The sequence below is a fragment of the Dermacentor silvarum genome, chromosome 1 (genome assembly GCF_013339745.2).
Source record: "Dermacentor silvarum isolate Dsil-2018 chromosome 1, BIME_Dsil_1.4, whole genome shotgun sequence".
Lineage (NCBI taxonomy): Eukaryota > Metazoa > Arthropoda > Arachnida > Ixodida > Ixodidae > Dermacentor > Dermacentor silvarum.
In genome coordinates this window covers 13083814-13099318 of record NC_051154.1, presented here as the reverse complement: position 1 = coordinate 13099318, position 15505 = coordinate 13083814, and the positions used below count along the sequence as shown (strand labels likewise).

At 43.1% G+C, this 15505-nt stretch overlaps 1 protein-coding gene across 6 annotated transcripts in view; it reads left to right on the top strand.

Moving 5' to 3' along the window:
• Positions 1–15505, top strand: part of LOC119456892 (islet cell autoantigen 1-like) — a 77777-nt gene that overhangs the window by 29255 nt on the left and 33017 nt on the right. For all 6 annotated transcript variants that reach the window (XM_049665015.1, XM_049665014.1, XM_049665024.1 and 3 more), the window contains 2 exons: positions 9455–9679; positions 10162–10247. In XM_049665015.1, coding sequence (XP_049520972.1) covers positions 9455–9679; positions 10162–10247 — 311 coding nt within the window. The remainder of the gene's footprint in view (positions 1–9454; positions 9680–10161; positions 10248–15505) is intronic.

Genomic DNA, 15505 nt, shown 5'->3' with positions numbered 1-15505 from the left:
CACTCTTCTATAGTTAGCGTTCAGAAATGGATCAACACAAGGCACGCGCTTGCCGTAGGTGCAAAGGCACCATAGACGAGCTCAAGTTCGATACCCTAACAATGGGGCAGCGAACGAGAGGAAAACATGTACGTACCGAGTGCTGTCCCAAGGAGGTCTCCCTTGCGCTCGCTCTGCCGACCGCGGCGACTGCCTCCAGCAACGTGGGTGCCACCGCTGCAAACCGATTCCTGGCAAAGGCCACCACCGACAACTGTTGCGAGTGGAAAGGGAGAGGTGTAGGGACGACAAAACGGGTGAATGCCCGCACAAAGTTGCCGGGGTGCACCTCAATCCCCACAATCTTCACAGTTATTTTTGAAGCGACAAATATCTACAGCGTCAAAACAAAACACATGAACGTGAACATGACTTCCGAAGAAGGGAAGAAAAAGAAGACCACTGCCAGAAGCTTGCGATGCTACCAGAAACGGCCAGCTCAGAGCCGTCTAACAGTAAGGCTGTAGAGGCCCATCGAGGATGTACTGCTATGTCTGACAAAAGACCACAATTGCTTCTATAGTAGCCATGCCCCAAGATGCATTGTTGAATTTTGTGACCACCATAATGCTTTGTACACAGTTGTGTACATACCTGTAAAGGTAAACAATAGTAGTTTCTTGTTTGCCACTGAGCTATATGCAGTCAAATCTTGATAATTCGAACTCGAAGGGGCCTGAAAATTTGTTCAAATTAAAAGAAGGACTTGAAGTACTCGTGCACCATAGCACGATGTACGAGCGGTGCGAGTCGTGAAATATCGCGGTGCTCAACACACAGATTGAGCAAGGGCCACGAAACTGCCCACGCCGGCCAACGCTCGCTTCCTGATAACAGCAGAAAACGAAACTTCAGGGAGCGGGCTAAACTGGCGCCGCCACGGCGCGCGCGGAGACCGTCGAAGGTGAGGGAGGAGGGCGGCAGGGAAGAGGATTTGGCCACGGCAACTCCCCCGCTTTGGTGGCTCCCTTCGCCCTTCCTCTCAACCACGGTGTAAGAATAAGCAAGAGAGGTGCTGACACTCTCCCCGCAACGCACGCGAAAGCGCCGCCCGCTCGCGTCATGATTATGTTCGGCTCGGTTACAGCTCGGTCGGTGCCGTCGTAGAGGGCGCTGCGGAATGTGGTCCCAGCCTCGGTGGCAAGGCGCGTGCTGCCACTGCTTCGTCTTCCTGCTTGCATGTGCGACCGCGCTGTTTTGAAGGCACGCTTTTTGTTCGCGTGCGTTTCATCAGCTTGTGCATGGGTATTGTCGCCACGGGCCCTTGACAAAGGTGGCAGCAGCCTTCTGAGGGGCGTTTGAAATGGCTAGAAAGTTATTCGTTCCGAACTGCAATTCTGAATACCGGACTTGTGTGGAGCGTGTACCTTTATTCAAAGCACCGTCCGACAGCAGTCGTCTAGAGCAGTGGCGCCGTGCAAATCTGAGGGCGAACCGAACTCTAATGCCTACCGACCATGTCTGCGCCAACCATTTTTCAGAGGATACGATATCGACGGCATATTACACGGAGCTCGATAAAAGGGTTCCCACCTTATTTCCGAACTGTCCAAAGAAACTCAAACGGTCAAATAAACCTCGAAAGCCGCTGCGGAAGAGAGAACCTCCTGGGTGCCACAGCAGTGTGTGCAAATGTTGCTGCATGTACAAGATATATACTGGGTGGCTTAACTATCATGCACCAAGATTTAAATGTATGCAAATGTCACGTAGCTGGACAGAACCAAGGTAATGTTGTCTGCCGTCACTTGGCGAAACTCAGATAATTTTTTTTGCATTCCGCCTAATTACATAATTATTTTCAGAATTGATTAATCAACTTTTCTAATGCTATAGTTGGATAAAAATTGTGAACGAAAGAATTGTACAGCAACATGGAAAACTCCCGATACAGCTCTCTGTTGCTCAATATGTGATACATAAAAGTGTTGTCCGAGTGTGAAAGAAAACCGCCAATACATGCAAAATTGCTGCGCGACTGGCCGCTTCAGGCACTTTGCGTGTATTCGTGGGCTTCTTTCATGCTCCGAAAAACACTTCTACAAAACACATATTGAACAATAGAAAGCTGTATCGGGAGTCTTTCATGTTGCTCTACAATTTTCTCATTGACACCTTTATTCTAATTATATTTGAGGAGCTGATTAATTAATTAAGACTAGTTATATAATTAGGCAGAATGTAAAAAGTAATCTGAGTATCTCCAAGGGACATCAACAATATTACTTCTTCTTCTTTCTGGGGTTTTACGTGCCAAAACCAGTTCTGATTATGAGGCACGCCGTAGTGGAGGGCTCCGGATTAATTTTGACCACCTGGGGTTCTTTAACGTGCACTACAACGCAAGCACACGGGCGTTTAATATTACTATGGTTCTGTCCAGCTCCGTGACATTTGCATATTTTTTAATCTTTGTGCACCCTGTATAATATTGCTGTTTTCTGTGCAGATGTGTGCCTGATTTTCGAATTCGTTCCATCCTAGCTACTGAATTTTCTTTTTACAATGCGCGTGCGGTGTATATTACATGCTTGCAAGTTTTTATTCAACATGTTTCCATTGTGGGAGTGTATGAGAGCGTAAGCTTCTGGGATGGTTATCTCCTATTAAAATTATCGAGCTGCTTCATACACAATTTTTTTCGTATTGTGTATTTGTAAAAAAGTAAATAAAAGGTCGTCTATGCGATTAATGTGTGGTGGGTGTAAGTGTATTTGTGGACAGGCTGTAGCACGCATTGTCAAACATGCTTACATTGGCACATTCTCATATGCAATTTAAGAAAAAAGGAAGTCACCTCTTTTTTTAGATCTTGCAAGAGCCACTCAGTCCTCAATGGAGAAAGCCAAATCAATAATATACACGGTCTATGTTAAGTGGAATTGAAATAAAAAAGGCATTTGCTCAGGTTTTAATGAGTAAACTGTATTAGTGATGCTGTAATCCAAGAGAGGACGCCTGCCTTCGTCCCGCCTAATAAATTCCCATTTGAAAGAGTTTTTACAAAGCTGATGTGCATTCTCATCTTAAGTTCTAGCCATGAACAGCCACTTTGCTCTAGTGCATTGCATATCGCAAGCTTGCGCCGTTTCATTTATTATTTTATATCACGGCCACACTGAATTCACGCAATGATGCTTGAACGGTTTTCCGAGTGTGAATGGAAGCAGCGATAAGCATGAAATACAACATTTTCTGGTGCAGTCCCTATTTTCTTCTGATCGAGGGGTAGCACGTGGGCTAACGCTTTTATTTTTTTATGCTTGTATGAACGGCTAGACCGGACGAAACAAATTGTGCCGCGAGCGTAACTTGAGTGGGCTTTGAGTGCTGCCCGATCGATGCGTGTTCACGTCATTCACGCCCTGCACAAGGAACCTTCATGTTAGCGAAGCATTAAGCCTGGTATACTTATCCGTTAATCTGAAATAATGAATTTCCTTCGCGCTTTGAGTTTTACTCACTCCACTATGAACGAAAATTTAGGGGAGGCAGAGCAATGTCAAGCCACCGGCGCCGCTAAGCTGGGACCGCTGACCACGGCGCCATCTATCTGCTCGCAGCAGAGCTACTCGGTGCGCCCGCGTGCTGCCGAACATAATCTGGACGCTCGCGCGCGCGCAGTGTCAACACCTAAATGTTTTTACACCCTGCTCTCCACTCCCTCGTATCTCCCTCACCTTCGACTGTCTCCGTGCGCGCCCACCGCCGTGCCGGCTCTGCCGCTCCCTCTGGCCCTGTGCCAGCTTGGCCCGCTTCCTGAAGTTTTGTTTTTTGCCAGTGATTCCAACTCTAGGGATTTATCCCTAGATCTAGGAGTTTACAGGTCTGTTTAGGGATATAGCGTCTTTCTCGAAGTATCTAGGAATTTTTAAAGATACAGTCATCTCGCCATTTACATCGCTATGCGAATTCATAAGTACCCACGTAGACTCTAGCAAGGTTACTGGAACCAGCTGCTTGTTAACTCTCTAGCACTACCAGTGGAGGTGGAGAAGCGCGTCCGGAGTAGCGGTCGCTTGAACGACCGGCGCTGTAGTCATTTGCGACTTCTTTCAATTCTGGCATCATAGTAGGAGAGGGTGGAGCAGGTGTATATTCTATACTCTCTGGGGTGGCGCTGTTCTGTTGACGGCTGTAGGGGTATGTCTTCCGGCTTCCCTGTAAATAGTGTTTCTTTTGGATCAAAAAGTACGATATAGGAGGATCTGTGCCGTTATCGGGAAGCGGGCATTGGCGAGCGTGGGCAGTTTCGTTGGCCAGACAGGGCTCCCGCTGCTGCTTCCCTCTGCACCGCAACCGCAGCGTTCAAGATCTACACGTGACCAGAAAATAGAGGAAGCATAAAGGAGAAGGGTTGACAGCCATTTTCTCCCCGTGGCTGAGGCGTCTGCACGTCCACGTGTGTTCTGATGTGACGCAGAAACGGCAACCTTGTCATTTGAGAGAGGGGGGAATTTCCGCCGCGGTTATTTTTTTTTTTACGCGATTGCGTTAAAGGTCCCATGTCGCAGAAAATCCAGCGTCGGTATCGGTCTTGGCGTCAGTGTCCGCGGCCAAGAAAATCATCCCGAACCAGCCCGACCACGTGTGGCACAGAGGCGCTGCTGAACTAATCGAATTAGTCAAAGTAAAATGAGTCAGAAAAATCTAAAAGTACGACGTAACCACAACCGACAGGCGTGATAGCATCTGATTGTAATTTGAATATACGAGAAAACCGAATTCTCTTACGGCGGAAACTCAAACACAAGCCCCTTTTCCAGCATTTCTACCACGCATACAGCGCTGCACGGCAGTTTGCGCCTTGCAAAAATACCATCCAGATGGCGCTCGCCTCTTTGGTAGCCACATACGGAGGCGAAGTTGGATAAAAAGGAAGGCTGCAGTTGCCGGGAAGCCTGATAAGCAGCCAGGGATCTTTGAATGCTATCGTGTTCCACTCTTAAAGGCGAAGCTTAAGCGTCCTCCAAATTTTTTTTTTTTTCCTTCGCGCATGGCGTTGGGTCTCTCCTAAGCTTTTTCTCTATGGCGGGGTCGGAGCAATGCTGGTTGGAGGCGCCGCCGCGTGATTTGGCGTGCTGCTGAGAGCATTGTCAGAGCGCGATACGTTCGAACTCACCGTCTCGAATGCTTGCACGTTCGAATTACCGTGTGTTTTCGACCCTTGGAATACACATAACTGTGACTGGACCACAGCATCAGTTCGAATTAACGAGATTCGACTTTAGTTTCACTGAGGCCTACTTAGGTGGCTTATTGTGAAAAATAATTTTTTTCTCTACAAATGGCGAGCGGCAGCTGAAAGGGTCAAGGGCCCGTGGGCATTACACTAAGGTCACACTCTTTATTACACCCTTTATGCACTCACCCGTCTTGCAAATCAGCATTGTTTTGCAGCAGTCACAGCTGAGAAGACTGCACCATGTTGCTATTCTAAAGGCTTGTACAGCACATCATTGTACTGTGAGGTTCAACACCCTTACATTGTTAAAGCTAAACCGCTTTGGTTGATCTCACAATGGTGCCAACCATGTCGCCATTGGACTCTAACACAAATAAGGCATGCTCGGAATGCTTGCTCACCTGCATTTTGGTCTGTATATACCATGAGCTGTGGTGTCTTTTAGCACCACAAGTGCCAGTACAGATCTGAGGTCCTTTAGGAACATGCGAGGATGTGGGTCAAAACCTTTGGCTGATGGCCACCACTGGTAAGATTGCATGCGGCAGACGCCATACCTTGGAGCATCTGTGCTTAGAATGCTGTTGCTGCATAATTGCAGTGATAACAATGAAGAAATTCTTGAACATGCAGCAATTGTTGCATAGAGCGTGCAGGAGCAGTGATGTGACCCATTTCTTTAATGCACAGAGAAAATGTGCTGTCAGCTGCAGAACTTGTAATGTGTAGTCTCACTGATAGCACTGGTTAGTCTGGTTGCACAGAAAATGCTGCCAACCACATGTTTGTGTGTTGCTAGCAGATCAGATCTGTGCAGTTGAACATTTCAACAAAGTTGGCAGAGGAGTGCCACGATTTCTTTATTTCAACCATTGTTTTGTGTAGTGATACATGACTATGATGAATACAGCTATCTTGGCACTGTTTCTGCATACTAAAATGGTTAAAGAAAGCTTGTGGCATTGTTACGACATCCTGGTACACATAAATTTCGGGAGGAAGGGGGAAAAGTGCCAGTGCTCCCCTCCCCGGCTACGCTCCTGATAATTGGCTCATGGTGTCCCATGCCTCTAGTCACATTGGCACATTGAATGTGTAAGTGCACAGTGTTTCGCCGCTCTTAATTTTGTTGTCACGAGCTTCAAGCAGCCAAGTGAAAGCGTGCAGTTTTCATTGTTGCCACTCTGTTGCCACAATGTCTTTTACTTTCATTTATACTTTTGCTAGAATGGACGAGACATTGGTCAAAGGTACACTGTCAGGCTGTGGGTCAATATGAAGTATATCAACAAATTGTGTGTGGAACTCAACATGACTAGCGCGCTGTATATAAGGCCAGCTGCAGTGCACTGCATGGGACTTTGGTGTGAAGGACACTTCATAAAGCATTGTAGAAAATGGGAATTTTTAAAGGAGCCCTGCAACACCTTGTCTCCGAAACACTGGAGTGAGTGCAATGCCTTTTAATAAATATATATACCCACATAATTAAAAAAAAAATTAACAGAGTGCAACGTTTACTGTCCCCATTTCTCTTCAACATGACATCTCTCTGCTGGGGCGGCGGCGATAGCAGTGCTCTCCAATTGCTCCTTTTCATAATTGTAAAGCTAGCTTTCGTGCGAGGCTTTGTCCAACTTATGGCAGCCTAGTCATTTTTACAAACAGTGTGTACAAGCACAGTTTGCTTGTTTGGACATGGGAATGGCTCTTCTGATGAAACCATATGCAAAAGACAAGCTTTAGCATGTGCAGTTAGCACTTTGCCTTCATTTGAATGGTGACTGGTGCCACCATTAGTTGGGCCAATGTGCAGTACAGAGAGGCGCACTTGCAAATTAGAAAAAGAATCTATTGCTCCTTCCTTACATTTTCTTCTTTCCGTTGTGCACTTAGGGTAACCCTTCAAGGTTCCTTGTTTGCTAGAAAATTGGGAGAGGTGTGCTTGGGAATGTAAACTTTTTCTCAGGAGCAACTCATGAACATGAACAATCGCCCAATTGCTGGTGTCAATGAATTGTCGAGCAGGTATATGATGTCGTAGAGGGAGCATAATAGTGGGAACTTCGAAAGCCTCAGAAGAGTGAGCAATCTATTATGGGAGTTTGTGGGCTCCTTGCTGCATGTAGCGGAATAATATTTCGCTAGCATGGTCATGGCAGCATTGTCTACAAATCGTGGATGTTTTCTTACTGTTTTCAAGAAGTATTGCTGTGCCCCTTTGAACTGATGTATGTGGCAGTGTGCAACATCCTTCTCAAATGATTAGGTCGCACGGTATAGCTGCTTATTTTTTGCTCATAGGAAGAAGAAATGGCTATGAGATAGGTAATACATGTACTTCTATGTGGCTTTCAAAAGAAATTTTATTTTGTTCATTTTATTTCTTTTTTGTTATAAGTAATTTAAATGAACTGTGCATGTGATGTTGCACACATGAACTTTATTTCATTATTCCATGGATATTGAGGCATTTTTATGCTTTTGACAGCTTTCCTATATGTGCTTCAAGTGAATTTAACATGTGAATTGGAGGTGTGATCTTGGTTATTTAGCAAGTTGTGAATTTTGCTGTAATGATTCCGCACACTTACAAGAGGTTTAAACAATGAACTGTCAATTTTTAACACTTTTACAGCAAAGCTGTTAAAGGGAATTTCGCAACGATTTTCATGCGGTGTCCAGCAGTGTGGTCGATATCAAATGTAAATGCTCCACAATGTGTGTCAGAGGCCCAAATTTGCTTTGAAACATTATGATCAATGATTATAAAATAAAACTTACCTTGTGTATATCTTATTCCAATAGACAATAACTTAATGCGCAATTTTTTGAACCAGTAATCCACAATCTTTGTTTCTCACATCGCATTATATTGGCTCCACAGCTGCAGTGGTATAAACAGATGCCTTGGTGCTGCAACACGGCCTGCGTGGGAGCCGTCAATAAGAACAGCCAGCCACGACCACGCTCGAACACAGCAGCAGTTACTGTGTTTGAGCAAGGCCGTGAGCCAGCAGATAGGCCCCATCACTTTTGAAGGGTGTGAGAAACTCAATTATACAGCTTAGTTGTATTTGATGTAATAGTTGTCAGTCGTCTTCTTTTTTTTTTTTTTTTTTTTTTGCGAAGGCGGGGGGGGGGGGGGGGGGGTTCATTCATGCTACTGCACAGGTGTGGCATATTTTTATCAATGTATGTAGACTGCAGCATGAAGTTTGCAACATGCACAACAAACACTTGGGAGCCTATCCTAGCCACTTTCATACCTGTGCCATGAAGTCTGTTCCTTTATGACATAAAGCAGTTGAAAGCAGGCTGAGGCAGACAGTGCTTCTAGTTTTCACAGTGGGCCTCACTTGTGGGCACTTTCTGTTGCTTTTGTATTCTCTTCGAGGCCTGTTATAAATGTTGCCTGAATTAGTCAAACAGTAAGGTCTGGTTATTAACTGTCACATAGTCAAATCTCGATTTAAAGGATTCATTCTTGCCCCTGAAAAAATGTTATGCACTTTCATAGAGTTACCCTGGGAATGGTTTTGGTTACCCTGGGGATGAGCATCATTATATAAGATTGCAATAAATGTGGGAAACAGTTGCGCGTGAGCTATAGAGGCATAATCAAAGCAGTGCCATGGCATGAGTGTTTCAGAGTGCCCCTCGAACATAAAAAGACTGCATTTATTGGGGTTAGTACTGAAGTGCTGGGTGTTACACTGCAGTGTTAAGCATTTTCCTGGCCACTTCTGCATCGGTGTCTCTCAGAAAGGCTGACAAAGTGCCTGTGCAATGTGAAAAAGTGACCAAAATTGCTTTGTTAAACAGAGACAGATAATGCATTGTCTTTAGTGGAAGTGCTCAATGCGAAAATTTTGCTGCAAGTTTTCACTGGGTGGAGTCAGTACAGTCGAACCCGGATATATCAAATCTGAAGGGGATCACCAAAATGTTAGGTATTATATAGGTAATTCGATATATAAAATAAAAACCTTATACAGAAATTTTCAAAGGGATTTTACAGCTGTTCCATATACGCAATAATTCGTTATATATATATATATGGGTTCTATACATCCGAGTTCGACTGTTGTATGTGGAAAGAAATTTGTGTGAAAGCATGTCACTCCTGTTTATGCACTCCTGATAAGTGTCATTGGTTGCAGGCTGCCTGTAGTAGCCGTTGTAGTTGCATACTGCAATATTAACTTTGCCATGACTTTGACTGTGCAGGTGCAAGGGCACGTGAAGCGTACCAAGATGCAGTTTGAGAAGTTGAAACTGGACACACTACAGAAGGTGGACTTGCTTGCAGCCTCACGCTGCAACATGTTTTCTCATGTGCTGGCCACCTACCAGAATGCACTGCTCTCCTTCTGGGAAAAAACATCTACCACTATGACTAATGTGGCTGAAAGCTTCAAAGGGTACCAGCACTATGACTTCATCGTTGTCAAGGTGTGTATGGCCATTCACCTCTGATGAAGGGGAGGAGACATTTTTTTTTTCCTCCACAGGGACATGCTTAAGCTTTTAGAAGGTCTAATACTTGCACTCTCAAATCATGAGCAGCAGCTTACCATTGTCTTTGAAAAGTGTACAATCAGTACATTCTACCAGTGCTCGCTAAAGGGGCTGAAACTTGCAAGATACTAAAGTAAATTGAGAAGAAGCTAAGGTTCATGCAGTGAGCAATGAAATGAAAATTATAGGTAAATTGCTGAGCACTGTACATAATGGCATAGTGACCAGGTTAGTTAGTGTTTCTAGATAAGAGCTGCTTATGGATGCAATGTCACACATACATATTTGAGCTTCTTGAAACTTATAGTTGAAACTTGAATCAAGTAGCGCTGTAAGTAAAATCAGGTGGTGGCTACAAAGGGCCTTCGTATAGTGCAATAGCATTGTGGTGGTGATGGTGATATCATTCACCGCAGGAACTCCAAGAGCCAAGTAGAAAGCTCGCTGAAGAAATGGGCAATGGTGAAGAAAAGGCAAGCAAAGAAGATGGCGACAAAGACAGGTAGGATTGTGAATAGTTATGGTTTTCTTAGCGCAAATTACAAGCTTGTCGACATCAACATATTTAATTAAAGTTACCTTGGTTAGGCTGTTGTAGCAATTTGGAACGAATGCTTACAGTTGAATGCCAATGGAAGAAACTTTAATCAAAGCACAAAAATTTTTGATAATGTATTGTAGTTGGCTGCGTTAAGTTGCCCGAAGCACGAGTCTCAAATGGTTTTCTTTTGCAGTATTTATTTCAATTCTCATAAATGAAGCAGAAAGTAGCAATAAGCAAAAGAATTAGCATACTAGTGGTGTGACTGTCAATAAACTGTCTTTATATTCAATGAAACACCCATTTAACAAACATGTTAGTACTACATAGATTAAAAAATAAAAATGTTTGAAGTTAGCACAGCTCCCATATTTGCAAATTCAAAAGACTTGCAAACCATAAAATGTGGATGTATCTATCAAATATTAAGAAAACTTGAGAAACGCTGTTGGCAAACAGTAACAAATTTGAAATGGTTTTGCATGCATGTATCTGCCATATAACAAAATAAATTTTTACAAACTGGTATATGGTTTTCTTTAGACTTGTATATATTGTTGTATCTCACTCACCTACATGGTCCTGCTCAACACCACCCCATATGCAATGCCTATGGGCTTTCAAGGTGGAGTAAATGAAATAAAAGAGGTTGCCTGTTTGCCAAGTTACAGTGCATATGCATAATCAAGCAATATGAGCTTGCTGGGAGGATGAGGCTAAGTATGGCATTTCTCAAGGCCAACGAATGTGTTTACCTTGCTCGAGCACTTGGGGATACTGTGAATACTGCTACCTCTCACGTTGGTGGGCATAGACCAGAAATATGAAGGCAAAAAGGAAAGACGATATACCACAGCTGCTGGCTTGTAAATAAATGTTATTCAGCAATTGCACAGAATTATATTTATGGCAGGCGGGATATCAATGTAACAATGCTACCAGGCAGTCATACATGAAAGCAAGGTAATCGGAGCTTTTCGGTCTCCAAAGGCTACATAGGATTGGTAAATGTCACTGAGAAAGTCTGCCACGTTTTAAAGAGCGTATCAACGTATTGAAAAAAAAAAAAAAAAAAAAGAGGTGTTACTACATTCATTGTAGTATACTTCAGCAGTCTCCCAGGTGTTTTAATGCTTGTTATAAAAAGCTTAGCTCATTGTTGATACTTGTGCTCACAGCTATTTACGGCTAAAATGAGGTCCATTTCACTGCATGTTAATGCTTCCTGGAGTGGTTGTTGATGCCACAATTTGTTTATGTAAACTTTACCATGCACTTAGGGAATAAGATAAACATGACACCAGTATGCATGATGAATAGTTATTGTATGGCAAACACTGCACAATCCACCTTTGATCTGCAGGGCAGAGTGAGCTTAACTTTGTGCGACTGTTGCTGATTGTAAAGCTCTGGGTTGTGTGCTTTTGTCTGTTATTACCAGGTTCTTGTTTCTTTTTTATTTTTATTTTGTCATTCTTTTCCTATGTCACAAATATATTCTAATAAAATCTCATTGTGAGTAGGCACTTGTGTTCCCTCTTCTTTCTTTTCATGTTTTTGCACTATGCCCACCAGAAAGGACGCATATGGACCTTGGTTCTGCCGTTATGAACCTGACTAGAACTTGCATATTATGCCTTCTCTGCAACTGAATATAATGCAACTGCTAATTGAAACAGGCTAGGACGTAATTATGGATATAATGAATGAAATTAAGTTTCTGTTCAAAGCCCCTTAGAAACCCATGTATTCATTGCCTCACTTCAATGAAGTAAAATTTGTCTACACTCAGATGGAACAGTCCACTGTGTCTAAAAAAAAAAAAGTGTAACCAGCCATTTTGCACAACATATTTCTTCCAAAACAGTGCAGGGCTTATTCATGTACAGCAGTTGCCCTGCATATTGTGCCATCTGGTAAAGCAGTGAACATTTTTCACCTCAACACTGTGTCCAGCATGCATAAAGTATGCCGCAACATGCCTTTCGCATGAATACCTTGCACCTGAATATCTTCCACATGAACTATGCTTTATAACAAATGTGCTTTGCACCGTTGCTAATATGCAACCTCGCAATCAGTGAGATCACATGGGGTTGACACGTTGGCTTGCCAGCTGTGAGCCAGCCAAGCCAAGCTGTTGGCCAAAACACACAAGTGCATCCAGAATGTGCTGTTTCAAATTGCTTGGGCCTTGCATTTTCAGCTTCATTATTGCTGTAGAAAACTCATTTAAATAAAGCATAGTCCATCAAATTTTAGATTGATTTTGTTATATCCCCTTAGGCCCTAATTAAGTCTGTCTACAGAGAATTTTGTTTCACCACACGTATTGCATTTCAGAATCATAAAAAGGGTACAACTGCAGAACAGATTCAGAATTAACATCTGAAAGAAAATTAACGAGCACTCACCCAAGGGTGAAATAAAACAAGAGCCGTTGCGCAAGAAGCTGCTTGTAAAATGCAGAGCAGTTTCCTATGAGTAAGAGAACTGCACAGAAAGTGCACAAAAAAAATTGTTACAAGTACAGTCGTACAGTTAGTAAGCCCAGACTCCACACAGGCTTGCTGGTGCACACCTGCTTGCTTCTGTGTGTCCACAGGTGGCGCAAGACAGCATGGGTGTGGACATCTGCACTGGTTAGATATTGGTTAGGTTTCGAGATATTAATTCCCGAACTTAGCAAATAAATACATTGGCGGTCCATTTACTTTTGTGCTTCAATCCATAAAACAGCGTTTTGTTAAAAAAAAAAAAAAAGTGGCATGACAGTGTATTTTTACCACAAGTTTGATGCCGCATATCGTGAAAATGGTGTCATCCACAGAATTATTTTCAAGTGGATATGCCTTGCAGTCTCACCGGCTACAATTTGTAAATTGCAATATGTGCTCTAAGATAATTAGTTACAATCTTAATTAGTGAATCTTTGTTAATTGGTCAATTATGCATTTCTATTTCTCGTGCAAGTAGTGTCCGGCTTTTTCAGTAGACCAGCTCAATGACTAGAAGTCTGCTATTTGCCACAGGCGATTTTTAAAAATTGCTTAAAGTCTTCACACCTGGTTTAGTCAAAGGCACTTATAACAATCTACCAGTTATACTACAACCTGAGTTTAGTCATGCTAGAAAGTTGAAACCCTATCCACTGAAATTATGTTGAGATATCTTTCAGACCACCCTACTGATACAATAGGCTGTGCATGCCCACTTGCTATAAAAGAAAACGAGCACGTGTGGAATAAGCACAAAGAACTTTTTTTCAGCAGCTTTAGAAAGGTGCCAGTGGTTCGTCATTTATTTCATGGTGTGCTTCCTTAGATGTGTAGAAAAGATCACGAGAAGGGGTACAAAACACAAGCGCATACACACGCACTAACTCACTCTCGTGCACATACAGGCTGCACCATATTTCATTTCATTTTATTTCCCATCTTGCAGTACAGATGGAGGTGTAGGAAAAAGCTGCGCCAGGACAGCTTGACGAGCATAACAGCAGAATCACTGTTGTTCTCCTTCATGTTTACATTAGTTCGATTACCACATCATTATTCTGATTACCACATCAACATGATTGCCACATCAACATGATTACCACATCAACACAGTCGCAGCAGATGCTACGCCTTCTGCTGCGACTGTGTTGGTTACACATTTGCTGTGTGTGGGTCACGCCATTTGATTGCCTTATTAGAAGTGCAGGCTCTATACTATGAAGTGTGTCAGTTCAGCAGAGGTGTTGGTGCTGCGGTCGCAGACCCCACACAAGTGGCATTACTCAGCTCAGTGGGCCATCTGGCCAAGCAAATGCATATCTGTGGGCATGTTCGCTGACAAGTGCTCAAAGACCTGATGCAAGGGTGGAGGTGCTGCACCAACTGTGCCATCCTGCTTCAAACCTTTGAGCTGCACCAACCTGTTCCAAAATTCAAGTTTTGAGTGAAGCAACCATCACTCATAGCCGTGCGTTGTTTAGCGTTTAGCCCTGGACTCCAAGCCTTGACAATCAGTTTCAGTTCTGGAGTGTGGGTGTTAGGTGGCACATTGCAACTTCGCCACCGGGAAATAAGGGATGCCTTACACATGTTTATAATTCTTATGCATTCGCATTCTATGCAAACCTTCAAAAGAGGATTTAGAATGGTGCTCTCTTTATGGGGGCAATCGTGAAGAAAAGCTGCACTGTCAGATGAGTGAATACATTGTATTTGATCTATTCAGCATGTAGCCCATAAATTTAGTTATCCTCTTCAGTCACAAGTTATGATCGAGTGTCGATAAATGTATGAAATTTACATAATTTTATGCCAAGGTGCTGCACACTTCATTAAGATCAAGTTTAGGTGGTAGAATTACTTTCTCCATTTTATGATGAGTCACCATAATTAGAGTGATTAAGTATCTAATTATTGTGCACTCTTTAAGGATACGTTTCTTCATAAAAAGAATTAAATAACTAGTGTGAATTACCTGCACAAGTTAATTATTGGTTGCAAGCTTTACTAGAAAGAAAAAAAATTATTTTGCAATTGCAACAGAAATCCCCCACGTCACATCTCCCGTCACACTGTAGTGCCTTCTCCAAAGCAATTTTCGGTAGTGATAGATTTCCCTCACAAGTAAAATGAAGGTACTTCAGGTAAGCAGAACGTTCAATTTGCTCTAAGATTAGTTTTTGTGGTCTATTCCTTGCCACAACTGCACAGAAATGGTAAAAATAAGTCGCGTACACAAATGTGTACACCATGACCGAAGAGGATATACTAATACATTTTAGTGTTTGCTTGTGACCTGTTGGTAAATCTGTGTCAAATTATGGGCGGACACTGTGCGTGTAATGTCCCAAAAATATTTCACCCGTGCACCACGTCCGGTTGCCGGTTTGACTGTGTGGCACAATGAAAACCCCCTGTTTGCTTCCACGAGACTTCTCAACCACAGATATCCAGGCAACATTGATCGTCACTTAAATTTGGTTTCCATCCACTTCATTTTCTGCATGACCACAAGTCAAATCAGACATTCGGCGCTGCAGAACCCAAACCAGGAGTCTAATGTTTCGGTTTTAGTCATGGTTTTAGTCAACTTTGATGACCGGTCGCACAGTCGCAAAAGGCCGGAGGAAATGCAAGTGGCAGCAACTGCGCATGCAGCAATTATGTTTACGATGTGACATGCGAAAATCAACCATCATACAGTGTTTCAAATATTGGTCA